The 19,217-nt window shown below is 40.4% G+C and overlaps 3 protein-coding genes across 3 annotated transcripts; 2 read left to right on the forward strand and 1 right to left on the reverse strand.

Moving 5' to 3' along the window:
• The first annotated feature begins 478 nt into the window (after positions 1 to 478).
• Positions 479 to 2,596, forward strand: LOC110760884 (Ribosomal protein S4). The gene is made up of 3 exons (XM_021963231.2): positions 479 to 633; positions 1,257 to 1,638; positions 2,206 to 2,596. Exons 1-3 carry the CDS (start codon positions 606 to 608, stop codon positions 2,390 to 2,392), a joined length of 597 nt encoding a protein of 198 aa, XP_021818923.1. The 5' UTR covers positions 479 to 605; the 3' UTR covers positions 2,393 to 2,596.
• Positions 2,597 to 4,847: 2,251 nt separating this feature from the next.
• Positions 4,848 to 6,763, reverse strand: LOC110760890 (tubulin alpha chain). Its single transcript, XM_021963237.2, has 4 exons — positions 6,543 to 6,763; positions 6,214 to 6,448; positions 5,737 to 6,107; positions 4,848 to 5,653 (listed from the first exon to the last, which is right to left on the reverse strand). The coding sequence occupies exons 1-4, from the start codon at positions 6,633 to 6,635 to the stop codon at positions 5,000 to 5,002; spliced, it is 1,353 nt and encodes a 450-aa protein (XP_021818929.1). The 5' UTR covers positions 6,636 to 6,763; the 3' UTR covers positions 4,848 to 4,999.
• Positions 6,764 to 11,246: 4,483 nt separating this feature from the next.
• Positions 11,247 to 18,530, forward strand: ABCB19 (ATP binding cassette subfamily B19). Its single transcript, XM_088250324.1, has 10 exons — positions 11,247 to 11,863; positions 11,965 to 12,019; positions 12,245 to 12,420; positions 12,925 to 13,125; positions 13,380 to 13,639; positions 13,734 to 14,050; positions 14,142 to 14,365; positions 14,466 to 15,285; positions 15,409 to 15,650; positions 17,145 to 18,530. Exons 1-10 carry the CDS (start codon positions 11,618 to 11,620, stop codon positions 18,351 to 18,353), a joined length of 3,750 nt encoding a protein of 1,249 aa, XP_088106450.1. The 5' UTR covers positions 11,247 to 11,617; the 3' UTR covers positions 18,354 to 18,530.
• The last annotated feature ends 687 nt before the right edge of the window (positions 18,531 to 19,217 follow it).

Here is a 19,217-nt window from a genome sequence, read left to right on the forward strand (position 1 = left end):
TTCATTTAACAAAATTGAGTGGAGGCAAGTTTCACTCGCACCTTTAATTGATCCGCCCATGCAAACCCCCACCGTAAGAAAATAATTGATAATTAAACATTTCGAGAAACATGATTGTGATTTTGATAACAAAGAGAATATGTATATCACCACCCTTATATATGCATCCCTACAAATGATAACATTCCAATTATCTTGGCAAGAAAAATATAATTAGTACCTAAAACTAAATCACAGATCAAATAATTTATTTATTTATAAATTTTTAAGAATTAGTATTTAGAAACCTTTTTTTGAAATTATTCACAATGATTAAATATTCTTGTAGGTGGCTGGACTCTGTTGGACCCGTAGTCCAGAAGAGGCATCCGGCCCAACATTAATTGGTTATGTTTGAAATGGGCAAAGTCCAATCAAACTACATCGAAGCCCAGATTAAACAGAGTGGCAAAATTGTCATTTCGGCCGTGTGACTAGGGTTTAGCCATTTTAGGGTTTGCATATAAAGCAAAACATTGTCCCATTTGTTACGCCCTCTCTTATCACTGCTCGGCAGCTCTCTCTCTCTACGATCTTTTCTGGATCTGACCTAAGGCTAACCAGCCATGGTGCACGTTAGCTTCTACCGCAACTGTAAGGCTCTCACTTCTCTCTGCATCTCATATGTATGCACCAATTAGGGTTTTGAACGAGATGTTTAGCTGTGTTTGTAATTTGATTACTTTCTCTGCGAAGGATTTGAGTTGATTCAATTTGTTTTTGCAATCGAAAACTGTTTTGATCGTTGCCTTTTGATTTTGCCCAGTTGAGTTTCCCATTGTTTTAAAATCACCATTAAACTTTTGCTTTCGACCAAAAGAGTATATTTCAATTCGTCGCAGCTTCTCTAGTTTCTTGAGCCTCTTAAATAAATTATGTTGGAGTTATTTATGCTAGATCTGATTCACAGTTTTGTTATCGACCACTGACTGTGAAGCTTTGTCTATTGGAAGAGTAAAAAGCCTAAAATCAGTGTATATGCAATGTCTTATGTGGGTGCTTAAAAGTATACTGTCTTTAATGATGAAATGAATTTTGGTGAAATTTGTTTGTTAATCTGCCTAGTGATCATCCATTCCCGTGTTGTTTCCTATAATCTGATAATCGGTATATGTTTTGAGTATAAAAAAGAAAGTTGCAGATTATGACTTTGTTCTTGCCAATATTTATTATTCATGAGTGATTTAAAGTGTTTATATTATAATGGGTGATATCAGACGGGAAGACATTCAAGAAGCCACGACGTCCTTATGAGAAGGAGCGTCTGGATGCTGAGTTGAAACTTGTTGGAGAATATGGGCTTCGATGCAAGAGGGAGTTGTGGAGAGTTCAGTATGCTTTGAGCCGTATCCGAAATGCTGCTAGGGACCTTCTTACCCTGGATGAGAAAAGTCCTCGCCGTATCTTTGAGGGTGAGGCCCTTCTTCGCAGGATGAACAGGTATGGGCTTCTGGAAGAGACCCAAAACAAGCTCGATTATGTTTTGGCTTTGACTGTGGAGAACTTTTTGGAGCGTCGGCTTCAAACCCTTGTGTTCAAGACTGGTATGGCTAAGTCCATCCACCACGCTAGGGTGCTTATAAGGCAAAGGCACATCAGGTATAAACTTCATTTTCCGGGAAAGCTTTTGTAATCTTCTCATTTTGTGTGTTTCTGGTTTTGTTCTCTATATAGAGAAGCAGCTGTTAACTGGGATGATAAAGTGACTGACTGTACTGAATGACCTGTTTTTTTGGTTCCTAATGATGCCTTAATGTGTTATGAATGACTAACAATTATTCTTCTATCGGTAGAGGAGTGCATTGTATTGATCACATGTACTTTTTGAAATAGAATAGTACATTTGAATATTTCTTGGGAGCATAAACTCTTGTTGCGATTTCCAATCTGACATGTGTAGAAACTGCTGGATGTTGGCTGCATGAGGCTAATTGAGGACCGTGTCTTACCAACCACACTATCTTGAGTAGCTTGTAGATTGATGTTTTTTTTACACTTATCTACGTTATTGTCTGTGTGATTATTTGCGTTAACTTTGTCTGCTGTTGTTGGGGCATGTTCGATGACTATGTTCTTGTTTGTTGAACCCAGCGATGTATTCTGTGTAATAAGTTTAATGTGGAAGCTGGTGGTGTTTGTTGTTTAATTCACTTTTTTCATTTCCAGGGTTGGCAGGCAGGTTGTCAACATCCCATCATTCATGGTGAGGGTTGACTCCCAGAAGCACATTGACTTCTCAATCACAAGTCCCCTTGGAGGTGGGCGCCCCGGAAGAGTGAAGAGAAGGAACCAGAAGGCAGCTGCCAAGAAGGCTGCAGGTGGTGGTGATGGAGACGAAGAAGATGAAGAGTGAAGTGGATGAGACTTCAATTTAGATCGTGTTTCTATTTTATGCGCCATTTATTTTATCGTTAGTTTCGTTTTCTGACTTTACAGTCTATTGTAGTGGATGGTGCTAAACGTTTCCTGTTCTTGTTTTGTTATGCTTAGAACTCAAATGTTTTGCTTTTAATACCTTAGTAATGAATTTTGTGGTGGTAACTTGAGAGATTTTTAAGTCGTGTTGGTTTTCATCTAATGTCGTGGTCTATTTTTAATTGCTTAATATCCCCTTCTCAAATATTGTTGCCTTCATATTGATGGAGTCCATGCAGCCTTTTAAAATCAATTAGGATCTCGGTTTGTTGTCATCAGAAAATCGACTTAGGTAAGGCTACATTCCACGTGTCTGCTATCTAATCCGGTCTTCCTCATGCAATTACAAGTGCAAGTCATCTTCACCACGTTTTCTATTTAAATATTATGTTAAGAGCTCTAGTGGGTTAAGTCCGTCTATCAGGTAGTGAGTTGGTCTTCCCCTGTTAGACAATATGACAAGAAAAGAGGAGCTTTAAAATCTTAGTGTCCGCATGCAGATTGCAGACGTGGAAGCTTTTAAATTTGACTCGACCCTCTTCAAATTCCATGCCACTTGTCCCAGAAATCCCCATCCAAGCCTAACACTTGGCTATAGATAAACCAAGTGCCACATGGACAACCACTTTACGCAATCAGAACAAGAATACAAGAAGAACAAAAACTAAATCAGATCCCAATTGAGGATAGCGACATATCCAATATCGTTCATACAACAAATAACCCCCTCCGGACTTGATTAAATTTAGTGATTAATCATCCTAATTCTAGTGACGTGGCAAGCACCCAGTAAAGGGCAAGGGAAACCAAGTTTCCAAATCGATTTCCTTACAAAACGGGAACTGCCTCGTCCTCCTCATACAGATGATGATGACTACTCTAAAAGAGGCCGTTAGAGCGGTCTCCAAGTCGGAGTTTATATTGACCACGTGATACCCTCATTTCTCTCCCCCCATTCTTTCCACGTGTCGCCCCCTCATAAGTTTCCCTCCTTCACGTAACCAGTACCCGCTCGCAATAAAAACTCAGATCCCCAACCAGAGCTCTCGCCACTGCCCAAACCGCACCGTATTGCTCTAACCAAATCCAAACATGATGACACTGCGCCCAAACCAGAAGGAGAACGACGACCATCGGGAGATCATGGAGGAGGTTCAGCGGAGCTTGCTTTTCGTGTCGAAGCCCAAGGCGTGTACGGAGCAGGAGGAGATGGAGCAGGACAGCGGGGGATCGTCTGAGGAGATGGAGTCGCCGAGGTCGGTTGGGCGATGGAGGCGGAGGGCGAAGAGGGCGAGTTGTGTGCATAGCCAGATCTTGAGAATTAGGGAGGAGGACGCGCATCTCGGTGAGAGTACTAGTTTCGGCGCCAAAGATCATCATCACAAGGTTGCTCATGCCGTGGCTTCCGGCATGGACGTTATGCTCTTCGCCCGGCCCATCTTGCCTTGCTCGCCCCTCAAGAACTCCGTCAACGCTTTCCACTAAAAGCTCCCTATATTGTTCAGGTATTCTCCTTCTTTCGAGAAAGTGACTGATTAATTTATTTTGTTTGTCACGGAGAATTCTTGATGATTTCGTTTTTCTTGTCAATCAAAGAAAATTGTTCTTGAATTTTTAATCGTATTGGGATTTCCATTTTGGAAAATACATGATTCAAAGGACCTTTTCAATCTGATCAAAGGACGGTAGGAGTTTCTTTTTAGATGAAACTTGGATGTGAGCTTAAGAATTTCCAACTTGTTTTCAGTGCAAGAAATTCCTCCAATCGTACTTGTTTTTTCCTTGTATTTTCTCAGCATCCAAACGACCTTTTCAAACTTTACTGTTTATATCTCAATTTCTTTGACTTTCTTTTTCAATATTCTCTTTCCCTCCATTTGTCTCTAATATTCGCGCGAAAGTTTAATCACCTCTTTTCTTCCTTCCTCCTTTTGAAAGAGAATTTTAACTGGAACTTTCCACCACTGAAGTTTTTGAATGGGTGATGATTTTGATCGTTGGGCTGTCAAAGATATAGGCTTAGCCCAGATTTTTATTTGGACCTTAATGGGCTTTAAGCAAACGTTTTGTTTCCCAGTTTATATCTCAATGGGCTTTCTTGTTTCACTTTAGGAAGAAGCAGAGACCGAGCAGCAATGAAGATGAAATCCCAAGAAGACGAACGAAGAAGAGTTCAGAGAATTGAGTTCCATCTTTCTTGACTTCTGTTCTTGGTTGTTTTTTTTTTGTGTGTACCCTTTTCTGGTAGAGTTAAGTGTAGTCGTTTGATCTACAAACGTTGCTGTACAGTTAACAAAATACATGAGATGATGATGATGTGAGAAAATCATGTCGCCCCTTTCCCGGGAAACAAACAGACAAACTCACTCCAAAATGCTTGCAAACATGGCAAATAAAAGAAATCATCCATCAATTAAACCTAAATTCAAATCAATTACAGAATACAGGCTAGCTGATTGTAAAAGTTGCAACAGACCAATAAGTCCATTGGCAAGCAAAACCCAACAACAGCTTTGAAGATAAAAAGAAAATTAACTATCTAATTCTAATACTCGTCATTTTCATCATCTTCACCTTCAGCAGACTCAAGCCCAACTTCCTCATAATCCTTCTCAAGAGCAGCCAAGTCCTCCCTGGCCTCCGAAAATTCCCCTTCCTCCATTCCCTCCCCAACATACCAATGCACAAACGCCCGCTTCGCGTACATCAAATCGAACTTGTGATCGATCCTCGAAAACACCTCAGCCACACTGGTAGAGTTGGAAATCATGCAAACAGCTCTCTGCACCTTGGCCAAGTCTCCACCAGGAACAACAGTAGGAGGCTGGTAGTTGATGCCACACTTGAACCCAGTTGGGCACCAGTCCACAAACTGGATGGTCCTCTTGGTCTTGATTGTGGCCACAGCAGCATTCACATCCTTTGGAACCACATCTCCTCTGTACATCAAGCAGCAGGCCATGTATTTCCCATGTCTTGGGTCACATTTCGCCATCATAGAAGCCGGCTCGAAGGCGCTGTTGGTGATTTCCGCCACGGAGAGTTGCTCATGGTAGGCCTTCTCGGCTGAGATGACCGGTGCATAAGAGGAGAGCATGAAATGGATTCTTGGGTAGGGAACCAAATTGGTCTGGAACTCTGTCACATCCACATTGAGAGCCCCATCAAAACGCAGAGAAGCAGTGAGTGAGGAAATAACCTGCACCAACAAAACCCAAATTCCTCAATCTCATTTGCAAGAAACTCATAATAAAAAATATCAAACAATTTCAGTTTTGATACCTGAGAAACAAGCCTGTTCAGGTTGGTGTAAGTGGGTCTCTCAATGTCGAGCGATCTACGGCAGATATCGTAGATGGCTTCGTTGTCGAGAAGGACAGCCACATCGGTGTGCTCCAAGAGCGAGTGAGTGGACAAGACGCTGTTATAAGGCTCGACAACAGAGGTTGAGACCTGAGGAGATGGGTAAACTGTGAACCCAAGCTTTGATTTTTTGCCATAATCTACAGAGAGCCTTTCCAAGAGGAGAGAACCAAGACCAGACCCAGTCCCGCCTCCAACAGCGTGAAACACCAGAAACCCTTGAAGCCCAGTACAGTTATCCGCAAGCTTCCTGATTCGGTCAAGGCAGAGATCCACAATCTCCTTCCCAACTGTTCAAATGACAAATGGGCACCATAATTTGTCAAATTTTCATACATTAATTTAGAAGCATTGAAATTGAAAAATTGAAAATGGGGTTTGGTTGAAGATTGTTACTTGTGTAGTGGCCTCTGGCGAAGTTGTTCGCAGCGTCTTCTTTGCCACTGATGAGTTGCTCTGGGTGGAACAGTTGACGGTAAGTTCCGGTCCTCACCTCATCAATGACGGTGGGCTCAAGGTCAAGGAACACGGCGCGGGGAACGTGCTTTCCGGCCCCGGTTTCACTGAAGAAAGTGTTGAAGGCATCGTCTCCGCCGCCCACAGTTTTGTCACTTGGCATTTGGCCATCAGGCTGCAAACAAAAAGAAGCCCCAAAATTTAATTAAGACAAGGAGATGAACAAACCCAGAAAAGCAAGGGAGGTTGAAAAGAGAAAAAAGACGGACCTGAATGCCGTGTTCAAGGCAGTAGAGCTCCCAGCAGGCGTTACCCACTTGGATCCCAGCCTGACCAATGTGGATTGAAATGCACTCTCTCATTTTCGCTCTGGTTTTGGTTTCTTGTTTGTGAGAAAAGGAAGGACCCTAAGACGTATACAAAGACGTCTGGGCTGAACAGAGCAAGTGTTGCAGAGAATGAGAGGGAGTTTGAGAATTTGAAATGCGAAAGGGAAAGTGGGTTGAGAATATATAACGCCAATAATGCCAAGGAATTCTGGTGTTTTTCAAATTTCGAAAAGAAAAAAAAAAAACAGATTGGTGGGTTCCAGCTACATGTGACCGTTGGTTCTCATCAGTTGGGTTTGAATTTGAAATTTGAATTCTGAAGCGCCAGGATCAACTAGCTCTATTGGACTTGGGCTTACTACCTATTAAAGCTTTCAACTTTCAACATCAAGTCTCTTGGTCTATTTTGGGTTTTGGGTTTGGGCTCAGCTTGTGATGGATTTGGAATTTTCTTTACAAGCAGTAAATGATTTCCATGGTTTCATTTCATCGTGTTTATACTGTATAATTTCTGGTAATATGTTGATCCAATCGGTACCAGTACTCGAACCTAAGACCTCCTGATATTTAATATTTAAGAAATCGGCATTTATACTGTAATTTGGTTGAGAATTTGCACATTTTAATCTTTAATATTTTAAAGAATGCAATCCAAATCCCATAGCATGAGATTTCATCCTCACTAGGCTAATTGTAGCTTGCTCTTTCTTGGATTCTCTCTCCTAAAAACCAGAGACTGAAATGGGCTTCAACTGAGATACACATGACAGAGAGCATCATTAAGAAGATGGAAATTTTAAAAAATGTAATGTAATGTATAGCCCTCCCTCCTAGGCTTAGCCTGTATTTACTTTGCGGCCTAATGACCATTCATCACCACCACAACTAATAATCATTAAGACTTTGTGAAAAGTAAGTAACATTATTGGATTCCATTGATTCATTCTCTCTTTTGTTATTGGGTCCATTAAGAGCTATGATGCACATGCTTTGTTTACTCCCTTAACAGTTTGTGTATGTACTTTACAGGCATCCTGGAGCATAAACCATGCTCACAAACTTTACAGAAAGTTTTTGAGCCCATGCTTCTGTTCTTCTGTTTCCAGCTGTGAGTGTACAACTACAAATACAACACTTGGAAAATATACCACAATCGAAATAATGGGTGCCTAAAGTAGAAGACTAATGACATGTTTACTTACGAGGTATCCGTACCCTAGAAATCAATCTAATTCTTAATTGTTCAAGTATTCGATTACGGATTTTAACGTGAATACCGTTTCCATCTTGGTTTGGTTAATAACTCTATTTGGTCCACTGCATTTATTTGATTTTCTATTTCCCCAAGAAGAAAGTAGAGGGAAGGGATAGTGCATTTTTCTATACCAGAACTTCCAAACAGATAGAGAGGGTTTGGACTGTGGGATTGACTTGTCAGTCTCATGAGTCTTGACTTGTCAGTCTCATGAGTCTTGACCAGTCCTTATCTCTAAAAATTGCCTAATTTTTATTTTGTGTTTGAATCAATATTCGCAGTTGAACAAATAGAGTTAGAATAAGTAAGATTGTGAAAGTTAAGGGTCCCCAGAGTGTGGGTGCAGAGCAGATGAGATTTTGGCTGTGCAGGCAGGAGGATTGGCTTAATGGACCACTTCACTCTTTTTTTCCATGATTTTCAGGAACTCATTTGGCTATTAAAAATCTTCATCAACAACAGTCTGTCTGTATTTCTTCCTCTGCTTTCATGATTTAACATAAAGCTGTCTTTAAACAATAATGATTCAATAAACAATTCAACGGCTCATGTAAATTCAAACCCATTTTTAATTTCTCAGAAAACAAATCTCTGTTCATGTAATGTTTAACCATGTTCAATACTTAATGACAGCACAGACTCCAAAATGTGGTCCAGCTTAGACTCTTGCCTCCAGATTGTGGTCCTTAATCACTCTCTTCCTAGCAGCTTCAACTTTTGCATGCTGCCCAGGATATTTAAATTGAATAAAAAGCAGCCGAATATTACTCGGGACATTTTTTATTGTGAAGGACAATAATATACTAAATTCATACACACTACACTACACGGATACTAAGATTCGAACCAAGGACCTAACAACTACCCTAGTGTATCCTTTTAATATGCTAGAGAGAAGTGTTTAATATAAGCTAAACCCTAAATTTTAGAAGCATATCACATGCTTTATATACTAAGTTAGTGTTAGCAAAACATAAACTAGGACAAGAGTAGTTCACCAAAACGGATCTAATGTCCCCAAAAGGAGCTACAATGCGACCAAAGCCACTTCAACTCCTAGCAAATGAATCCTTTCGGCTTAGAAACACTTGGGGCAATGTTTTAGTTTTATATGGCTGCTTCCAACGCATTAGCCAAACCTTTGTTAGACCCATTGGGGGCTCAAAGGTGTACAAAGTACACTTGTGTACTGTTGAATGAAATGACTAATTTGATCAAAACTTTTTGAAGCCCACCCAGTTTTTTTTTTTCTATCTCTGAACTTTGATTTAAATTGAGAGCTTGGCTAATTAGATTGTTGGATATGTCGGTCTTCTGAAGGATGGCAGATCATGTAATTTGTTAATATGAATAGGATGGTCTTCAGGACAATTAATTAAGCATTGTCCCTTTGTGATACTTGTTTCTACTATAATATGATTAAGGTTGATGAATATGTTTCATAATTTGTATTGTAACTTGTGATTTGTCATTACTTGTTGGGTCAAGATCCTAGATTTCAGTTTGAGTAACAATAACTAGTGCTAGTGGTGTGTTAGGTTAAGGAGTTCAATCCAACCGTCCAATGTTGAGGGGTTCATTGATAAGATGGCTATCTCATTATAACATCTCACACGTTACATATTAGACCGAACCATATTTTTAGAAATGAGAATATGTGTTGGGCTCGTTAAATGAATTGATAGACCCGGGCCAAATTGTAGCGTGAATTTAGGGTTGACACAAAAAGGAAAAAGAGGATAATTGCATCTAAGATGTGACTTTAGGCATATCAAATGCACCAAATGTGACACTGATATTACAGATGATACTACTTGGGGTAATGGACAAATGGAGATTTGTTAAAAGAAGAAGCTGATGGTTCATCACTCACTCATAGCACCAAAAGTTTCACACTTTGATCATTTGGAGTCTTGGATTTGCCACCTCACCCACTCCTAACGTGGCAACTATCCCATTGTTCCTTACTGCAGCAGACAAAATATATTTAGCTTTACTTATTTATTTATACAGACCGCCAATTTAATCATGATTTTCAGAGGCCAAAATGATAATAGAATGCACAGAAAATGGGTCCATATTAATAATCTGTAATCTTTAACTTTAACAAATTATATCAGGGGGTGCTTTTTCCTTTTTTTGAGCATTCATAACTGGCTGCACATTACCATTCAAGGCCATGTCTCCAATTTGCTTTTCTGCAATGCATCTTCTCTTACGCAAGTTTTCTTTCTTCATTTTTTTGGATGAACCCACAAACAAATTGCAAGATCAAGTTAATTAGATTTTCCTAATTTCTTTTTAAGACTGGATTGGAATATTATCTATTCCAGCGAATGTTCTTAGATTTCATACTCTTATGAGAAGGGGAAAAAAATCTAGTAATTGAAAGGGACTATTTGAACATGAAGGGAGGATTGTATGGACGTCTAAAGCATAGAAAAGGACGGCAAAGAGACACATGCAGTGTCAGTCAAAAGGGTGCTTCTACGAATATGGAATAATAAACTTATTTATTTGCATACCATTGTAAATTTCATACAAAAACATGGAGAAAAAAAGTATTTTCCTGCATCTTAAATCTATGATATTATAATTAATTTGACCAGAATTCCTTCTCTAATTGATCCAAAATGTCCTTTTGATAATAGTTTTCTTAGATAATGAGTAGAAAAAATTGTGTGAAACAGAAATTACATTGTTTTGTTGAGAGTATTTGTCCCACATTGAAAAGTTAAGGGACTTAGCCTGGGTTTATAAGGAGTTGTGCTACTCCCCCCATTGCCAATTGCCTTTGGGGTGGAACCTCAACTTCCTTCATGATATCAGAGCAAGGCTTCACGTGTTGGGACCAATGGCCACACGTGCTCCCACGCTACCCAATATGTTTTGTCCACGTGTTAGGCTTGAAAGTTTTGCCACACATACGTGGGTGTGTTGAGAGTATTTGTCCCACATTAAAAAGTTAAGAGACATATCGTAATTGAAAAGAATAGCAAAACAATATTTCTCCTCAAAATAGACTGAGGTAGCAAAGAAAGTTTGACGAGCTACTGCTTAAGATACATTGCAAATGCCAAATATCTGTCAATTTTTTTGATTGAAACAACTCATGTTTAGCACGATTCTTATTTTCTTTTGACATTTTGAAGAAAAAAAAATATTGAAAAGTCTTAGATTAGAAAATGCATATTAAAAAATTATACATTTATTGTAGCAAGAAACGAGGCAACCCCAAGTTTCCAAGTAAGAGAGTAGGACACACAGTGCAACACTGTTAACCAGATTCCTCATCTTAACCTGGATCACCATCAAATACAGTAATTTCAAAACCGCAGTTAAATCCCACATATTCTTATACTATATAACAACACCACCTATACACCTCTCTTTCTTCAAACTCATTTTCTCCACCGTCCTTTGACCATTGGTCCAACCAACCTACACTCCCTCTCTCTCTCTCTCTCTCTCTCACTGCTTTTCATTTTCTTTCCGGCAAACGAAGCTGTGTGGAGAGAGTCTCGGGCTGATCAACCAGAACAAAACGACATTGACAGTTCTTGAAGACAGAAAAGAGAGAAAACAAAAAAGGGTTCTTTAGATCTCTCATCTTAAATGTCCAGTTGACACTTCATAAGCTCTGCTCATATCTCTTCTTTAATTAAAGGCAATGAACCACCACTCACTTTAAAAGCTCGGTTCTTTGAGTCACTCTGCTCTGCCTTTTATCCTATCCCATTGGAAACCAAGCTGAGCTACAATGGCGGAGACCACAGAGGCAAAGACATTGCCCGAGGCAGATAAGAAGAAGGAGCAAAGCCTTCCCTTTTACCAGCTCTTCTCTTTCGCTGACAAGTACGATTGGCTTCTCATGATCTCCGGGAGCATAGGAGCAATCATTCATGGCTCGTCCATGCCTGTCTTCTTCCTCTTGTTCGGTGAAATGGTTAATGGGTTTGGCAAAAACCAAATGGATTTGAAGAAAATGACCGCAGAAGTAGCAAAGGTTAGCAACCCAGTTGTTAATTTCTTACATTTTCCAAGATTTCATTGTGATTTCTCAGATCCCAGATCTGATTTATTGTTGGTGATCTTGTTTCATTGCAGTATGCTCTGTACTTCGTGTACCTTGGTCTCATAGTATGCTTCTCATCCTACGCAGGTAAGACTTTAGCATCAAAATTTCACTTTTTTTAATCTTTTCTTTATGGGGTCCTTGCTGGTCTTTGGATCACACTTGTTGATCACATCGCACCGGTGATTGGTCGCTTTGCCCACGTGCACTGCTCCCCTGTTTTTCTGATTAATTAGTCAAACTGCAGTCAACTTAACTGGTGGAATTCAAACAGTTTAAGATTAATTAATTTTTGTGTAATTTTGTTTGCAGAGATTGCATGCTGGATGTACACTGGGGAAAGGCAAGTGAGCACACTGAGGAAGAAGTATTTGGAGGCAGTGCTGAAACAAGACGTGGGTTTCTTTGATACAGATGCAAGAACTGGAGACATAGTCTTCAGTGTCTCAACGGACACCCTTTTGGTCCAAGATGCCATTAGCGAGAAGGTTTCCCGTTTTGCCATTAATACATCACTCTTTTTCCGCATTCCTGTCTTCCCCCAATTTACCATTTTGGCTCTCACTCCTCTCTCTCTCTCTCTCTCTCTCTCTGTGTGTACTAACTGTTTTTGTGCTCATTTTTATTGTCCCATATGGAGCAAATCTAGTGTTGGTTAGTTTTCCTTTGGATGGTGGTGTTAAATTTTTAGCCAAATGCTTATCTGGGTTACAGGGGTCGTTGGGCATGCATCATGGAGGGCCCCACCGCCGCTTCGTGCATTTCTTAAAGCGCACGTTAGCCAACACTGGCTTAACGTGCGCGGCCCTCTATTATTATTCCTCGATGCATTTTTTCTGATTTTTGATTTTCCTTAAATGATGATTATGAAAGGTCATATCCAGTAGGTGGATGTTACGTTTTTTCATTACCAATTATCTTGAAGCCCTTAAATAATAATTCTGTGATTTTTTTTGTTGTTGTTGAATTTTGGGGGATTTTTGTTTTTTTAGGTGGGCAATTTCATACACTATCTTTCAACATTTCTGGCGGGGCTGGTGGTTGGTTTTGTATCAGCATGGAGGCTGGCGCTGCTGAGTGTGGCTGTGATTCCAGGGATTGCTTTTGCCGGGGGCTTATATGCCTATACACTCACCGGCCTCACTTCCAAGAGCCGCGAGTCATATGCAAATGCAGGGATTATGGCTGAGCAGGTGAGTTTTTTGTAGCCCAAGTTTGTGTCATTTTTTGTTTCCTTGCTAAAACCCAGTGTGATTTCATGGTTTTATACGTGCAACAGAAAGTTGTTTACTTTTTTATTTTTCTTTCAAAGTTTCCTTTAAAACAATGTAACTAGAGTTTAGAGTAATTTATAGTATGATATTAGTTCTAAATGGTCTGTGTTATGACTCATGAGTACGATAGTGTTGTGTGTGGCTCTAAAGTTTTTTCTCTGTGTGCTCCATAGGCCATTGCACAAGTTAGGACAGTTTATTCATATGTTGGTGAAAGCAAGGCCCTCAATTCCTATTCGGATGCCATACAGAACACCCTGCAGCTTGGTTACAAGGCTGGAATGGCCAAAGGTCTGGGCCTAGGGTGTACCTATGGCATAGCTTGCATGTCATGGGCACTTGTTTTCTGGTATGCCGGCGTGTTTATCCGAAATGGGCAGACTGATGGTGGGAAAGCATTCACAGCCATTTTTTCAGCCATTGTTGGTGGCATGTAAGATTTTAATCTGAGAACTTTCGTTTTCTTCTATTCTCGTTTTCAGATGAATAAGCCTTCTTGATATTAATAATACACTTGAATGTTACAGGAGCTTGGGTCAGTCATTTTCAAATCTTGGGGCCTTTAGCAAAGGTAAATCAGCTGGATACAAATTGATGGAGATTATTAAGCAAAAGCCCACCATAATTCAAGACCCCTTGGATGGAAAGTGTTTGTCTGATGTTAATGGCAATATAGAATTCAAGGAAGTAACCTTTAGCTACCCTTCAAGACCAGACGTTATCATCTTTCGGAATTTCTCAATCTTCTTCCCAGCTGGAAAAACTGTTGCTGTTGTTGGTGGTAGTGGTTCTGGGAAAAGCACTGTTGTCTCTCTGATAGAAAGGTTCTATGATCCTAACCAGGGTAAGTAAGATAATTTTCTCCTATGGAGATATTGAAATTATATGGAACCTTGATGAAACGGATATGTTAACAACTCTTGTGGGCTTAGCAGGGCAGGTGTTGATTGATAGTGTGGACATAAGAACACTGCAACTGAAATGGTTACGTGATCAGATTGGCCTTGTTAACCAGGAGCCTGCACTTTTTGCAACTACTATACTTGAGAACATTCTCTATGGAAAGCCTGATGCAACAATGGCTGATGTAGAAGCTGCAGCCTCTGCAGCCAATGCTCATAGTTTCATCACCTTGCTTCCCAATGGGTACAACACTCAGGTTTGTGTAATTATTCCTCTTAAAGTACCTTGGCTATGTATAAATGCAATGCATTCCTCCCTCTCACATCATTTTTAACCAAATGCCAATGTGAATTCAGGTAGGAGAGCGAGGAGTTCAACTATCTGGTGGGCAAAAGCAGAGGATTGCAATTGCCAGAGCTATGTTGAAAAACCCAAAGATCCTCCTTCTGGATGAAGCAACCAGCGCACTTGATGCAAGCTCAGAGAGCATTGTTCAAGAAGCTCTAGACCGTCTCATGGTTGGAAGAACAACTGTGGTTGTGGCACATCGCCTTTCCACCATAAGAAATGTTGATAGCATTGCAGTCATACAACAAGGGCAAGTTGTTGAGACAGGAACACATGAAGAACTGATTGCCAAAGCAGGCGCCTATGCATCATTAATTCGGTTTCAAGAAATGGTCGGTAACAGAGACTTCAGGAATCCATCTACACGTTGTTCACGTTCGTCACGGCTGAGCCACTCATTGTCAACAAAGTCTTTGAGCCTTCGGTCTGGCAGCTTAAGGAACCTAAGCTACCAGTACAGTACCGGTGCTGATGGGCGGATAGAGATGATTTCAAATGCTGAAACAGACAGGAAAACTCGAGCTCCTGATGGCTATTTCTTCCGGCTTCTCAAGTTAAACGCTCCTGAATGGCCCTATTCAATTATGGGAGCTATAGGATCAGTACTGTCCGGGTTTATTGGTCCAACATTTGCTATTGTAATGAGCAATATGATTGAGGTTTTCTACTATAGAAATCCTGCCTCCATGGAAAGGAAGACAAAGGAGTATGTTTTCATTTACATTGGAGCTGGCCTCTATGCTGTGGCTGCATATTTGATACAACATTACTTCTTCAGTATCATGGGAGAGAACCTCACTACCAGAGTGAGAAGGATGATGCTTGCAGGTATAAAAAAAAACTTGTCTTTCTTCGGTTTACATCATAATTTGCAGCTTAAAGTTTACTTTTTTCTTTGAGTTGTTATGGTCTTTGAAATTTGATTCTAATAGTTACATCTTCTTCCTTCAGCAATCTTGAGAAATGAAGTTGGATGGTTTGATGAAGAGGAGCACAACTCTAGCCTTCTAGCAGCCCGATTGGCCACAGATGCTTCTGATGTGAAGTCAGCAATTGCTGAGAGGATATCTGTAATATTGCAGAACATGACTTCACTCCTCACTTCATTCATAGTTGCTTTCATAGTGGAATGGAGGGTCTCTCTGCTCATTTTAGCAACCTTTCCTCTGCTAGTGCTAGCCAACTTTGCTCAGGTACACTCACAGTCTCCTCCACTCCCTTTAACTTGCCCCATATTGCAAGATAAAAAAAGTTCAAGCCTTTTTCATTTTTTCTTCCAAAATCTTAAAGCACCACCAAGCCGCGTTGCTTTGAAAAATGCTAGCTTTTTCCTCTGATGGGTTGACTCAAGTGGCATATGGGTTTAGTCTCTGTTTTATAATATTTTATCTAGAGCTGTCAGATTTTGCATCTCCTTTTACATTTATGGAATGGAATCTTAACTTCACCTCCATCCTAGCATTAAACGACAAGAGAAAACTACAACGTGTCACCACACCCTGCACTGCACGTGCTTCCTCCGAGTCTTGTGCACATTAATTCTGGGAAAATGGTATAGAAATTAAAATATAAAGCAAATAAAAACTCTTTACAACAGTGAAGAAATAGAATATAGAATATCAAAGATTCCATGATCACCCATATTAGTATATTACCATGCTGCTAATTATAAAGGTAGGGTCTTTAAAGTTCACATTTTTCTTTCCAAACGTTGAAACTTATAAACAAAATTATCCTAATATCCTTAAAAAAGATTATTAAACGAGTGTCCTTGTTGCTTATCTCTAGACAGCATGGCCCTTTTCTTTCTTTGGTTTTATTTTGTAGCAGTCATATTTGACTCTTTCTGCTTTCTCTCACTGTTTCCTTTTTCTATTTGCCTCTGTATAATAAATCTAACCCACGAGCTTACACTGCACATTACAGAGGAACAGTATATATCAGTTCTTCTGTCATCTGTGTCTGAATTTATAGGCCCAAGTTGAAGCTTTATACTTGTTTATTTTCTTCTATGTGTATGAGCTGTGGCTGCTTTTTTCTTTTTCTTTCCTTACAATTCACTGAATACACCCATGTGATGTGATGAGAGTTACAAGAGACTCTATAGGCCCGTGATCACATTATTTTTTTCGTTTGGCAGAGATAGCGTTCAACTTTTCTCTGGCAAACTGTTTGAGCCGGTTGAATGTTGCTAACTTGCGCCTGGTGCGCTTTGTTTGTGCACACGCCATTTGCCTATCTTGTCGTTTTTCTTTGGCATGAGAAGTTGGGTTCGTTTTCAAAATGCAGTACAAGAGAGAGCCTCTGATTGTTTGTCTGTTTGTCTTGTCTGGAACAGTGTTCTAAATTTTGCGCATGCTCCATACACAGTGAATAGTGAATAAACCCATCTGACTAAGAACGTACCTTGTGTTTAATATATTGACGTCCTTGTCCTGTGTGTAATATATTGAAGTCCTTGTCCTTTGTGTAATATATTGACGTCCTCGGCCTTGTCCCTAAACCCTATGTAGACCCGGTTGCTCTTTAGTCTGGGCCTACAACTCACCGAGCCATGTTTTGTTTGCTTTCCAAGCAATAACTCTCTCCACCTAAACCAACAAAGAATACGATCATATGATGTTATTAGTCCATTTGAATAATGTAGTTTACTAACTGCTGAATCTGATATTTTGTGCATTGCCCAGCAACTTTCTTTGAAGGGGTTTGCTGGAGACACTGCCAAGGCTCATGCAAAGACAAGCATGATTGCAGGGGAGGGAGTGAGCAACATCCGAACAGTTGCTGCCTTCAATGCCCAAAACAAGATCCTGTCTCTCTTTTGCCACGAGCTCCGTATCCCTCGGCTTGGAAGCCTTCGCCGGAGCCAAACTGCCGGCCTTCTATTTGGCCTCTCTCAGCTTGCATTGTATGCCTCTGAGGCTCTCATTTTATGGTATGGTGCCCACCTTGTCAGCAAAGGTGTCTCAACCTTCTCCAAAGTTATCAAAGTTTTTGTGGTCCTGGTTGTAACCGCTAATTCAGTTGCTGAAACTGTTAGCCTTGCCCCTGAGATTATTAGGGGTGGTGAAGCTGTTGGTTCAGTCTTTTCAATCCTCGATCGTCAAACCAGGATCGACCCGGATGATCCCGAGGCGGAGATTGTTGAAACAATTCGCGGTGAAATTGAACTTAGACATGTTGATTTTGCCTATCCATCACGACCTGATATCATGGTCTTTAAAGATTTTAATCTGAGAATCCGCACTGGCCAAAGCCAAGCACTTGTTGGAGCTAGTGGTTCAGGAAAGAGTTCTGTGATTGCATTGATTGAGAGGTTTTATGATCCCATAGTTGGGAAAGTAATGATTGATGGCAAAGACATTCGACGTTTGAACTTGAAGTCTCTCCGGCTAAAAATTGGTTTGGTACAACAAGAGCCAGCCTTGTTTGCAGCCAGTATTTTCGAAAACATTGCCTATGGCAAAGAAGGGGCAACTGAAGCAGAAGTAATCGAAGCAGCTCGTACTGCCAATGTGCATGGTTTTGTTAGTGGATTGCCTGATGGCTACAAAACCCCGGTTGGGGAGAGAGGGGTTCAGCTCTCAGGGGGACAGAAACAAAGAATTGCAATAGCAAGGGCTGTGCTCAAGGACCCAACAATACTTTTGCTTGATGAGGCCACAAGTGCACTTGATGCTGAATCAGAATGTGTACTACAAGAAGCACTCGAGAGGCTTATGAGGGGCCGCACAACCGTGCTGGTTGCCCACCGTTTATCGACGATCAGAGGGGTGGACAGCATTGGTGTGGTGCAAGACGGGCGCATTGTGGAACATGGTAGCCACTCGGAACTGGTGAGCCGCCCTGATGGGGCTTATTCTAGACTGCTGCAGCTACAGCATCATCATATATGAGAGAAGAGTTTTTTTGGTCAAAAGCAGCGGCATGCATGGCCTTGTTGGGTTGTTAAATTATGTTTGTCCCGTTAATCTTATCCATCCACCATTGTTCTTTTAGTTGTAGATATGGCATATCAATCTTCTGAACAATTTCTCTAATCTTTAATGGAGCAGCAAGTATTATATTATCAATATCTTTCCTGCATGTTATCAATGTCGGTTGTTGGGATTTAGCTTTCCTTTCTCTTAGCACTCTTCTCTTAGCTTTATGATATCACACCCAAAAGCAACCCTCCAAAAGAAAATCATTAGATCCCTTTGGGAGAAGCTTCCCTCAATTCTGCTTTTCCCATTGCATGTGTTTCCTACCATGATCTATTTCGATTGTAGATAGGCAGACCCTTTTTCTTTTTGGTTTCCGAGGGGCCAAGGCTTAGAGAGAAACTCGCATGCAATGGGTATACCACTTTTTGCTATTCCCAATCAATAACACAATAACACGAGGGATAACTTTTTCATGTGTCATTATGTTATTAGCTGGGAATAGCAAAATAGTGATATGCTGTTACAAACATGCACTTTGGGGACAGTTAAACACCAACAAAGTGCAAGGTTATCTCTGTATGATAAAATGGAGACACATTCATTTGTAGCAGATGGTGGTGTGAGGGACAAGTGTTATAAAGTGTGAAGCTTAAGAATGTGCTCCACTGATGGCAATAATCAAATACTGCATCTAAATTAATATTATTTTTCCTTCTATTAGTGAAGGACTGAGGGCCCAACTTTGTACAATTCATTGAGTGATGAATTAGTGGGTTTCCAGGAAAATATCCAGCCCAGCTTAAAACTTTGAAAGTGAGGCCACCTTCTACTATT

This window comes from Prunus avium, chromosome 3 (assembly GCF_965620075.1).
Source record: "Prunus avium chromosome 3, drPruAviu1.hap1.1, whole genome shotgun sequence".
Classification (NCBI taxonomy): Eukaryota; Viridiplantae; Streptophyta; class Magnoliopsida; order Rosales; family Rosaceae; genus Prunus; species Prunus avium.

What these genes read in the sequence shown, in the direction of transcription:
- LOC110760884 (XM_021963231.2), top strand. Translation starts at nt 606, where the DNA reads ATGGTGCACGTTAGCTTCTACCGCAACT. An exon ending in CGTTAGCTTCTACCGCAACT is followed by an intron (nt 634 to 1,256) that starts GTAAGGCTCTCA and finishes GGGTGATATCAG; the next exon opens with ACGGGAAGACATTCAAGAAG. An exon ending in ATAAGGCAAAGGCACATCAG is followed by an intron (nt 1,639 to 2,205) that starts GTATAAACTTCA and finishes TTTCATTTCCAG; the next exon opens with GGTTGGCAGGCAGGTTGTCA.
- LOC110760890 (XM_021963237.2), bottom strand. Translation starts at nt 6,635, where the DNA reads ATGAGAGAGTGCATTTCAATCCACATTGGTCAGGCTGGGATCCAAGTG. An exon ending in CGCCAGAGGCCACTACACAA is followed by an intron (nt 6,108 to 6,213) that starts GTAACAATCTTC and finishes TCATTTGAACAG; the next exon opens with TTGGGAAGGAGATTGTGGAT. An exon ending in TGAACAGGCTTGTTTCTCAG is followed by an intron (nt 5,654 to 5,736) that starts GTATCAAAACTG and finishes TTGTTGGTGCAG; the next exon opens with GTTATTTCCTCACTCACTGC.
- ABCB19 (XM_088250324.1), top strand. Translation starts at nt 11,618, where the DNA reads ATGGCGGAGACCACAGAGGCAAAGACATTGCCCGAGGCAGATAAGAAG. An exon ending in TCAGCCATTGTTGGTGGCAT is followed by an intron (nt 13,640 to 13,733) that starts GTAAGATTTTAA and finishes TGAATGTTACAG; the next exon opens with GAGCTTGGGTCAGTCATTTT. An exon ending in CCAATGGGTACAACACTCAG is followed by an intron (nt 14,366 to 14,465) that starts GTTTGTGTAATT and finishes ATGTGAATTCAG; the next exon opens with GTAGGAGAGCGAGGAGTTCA.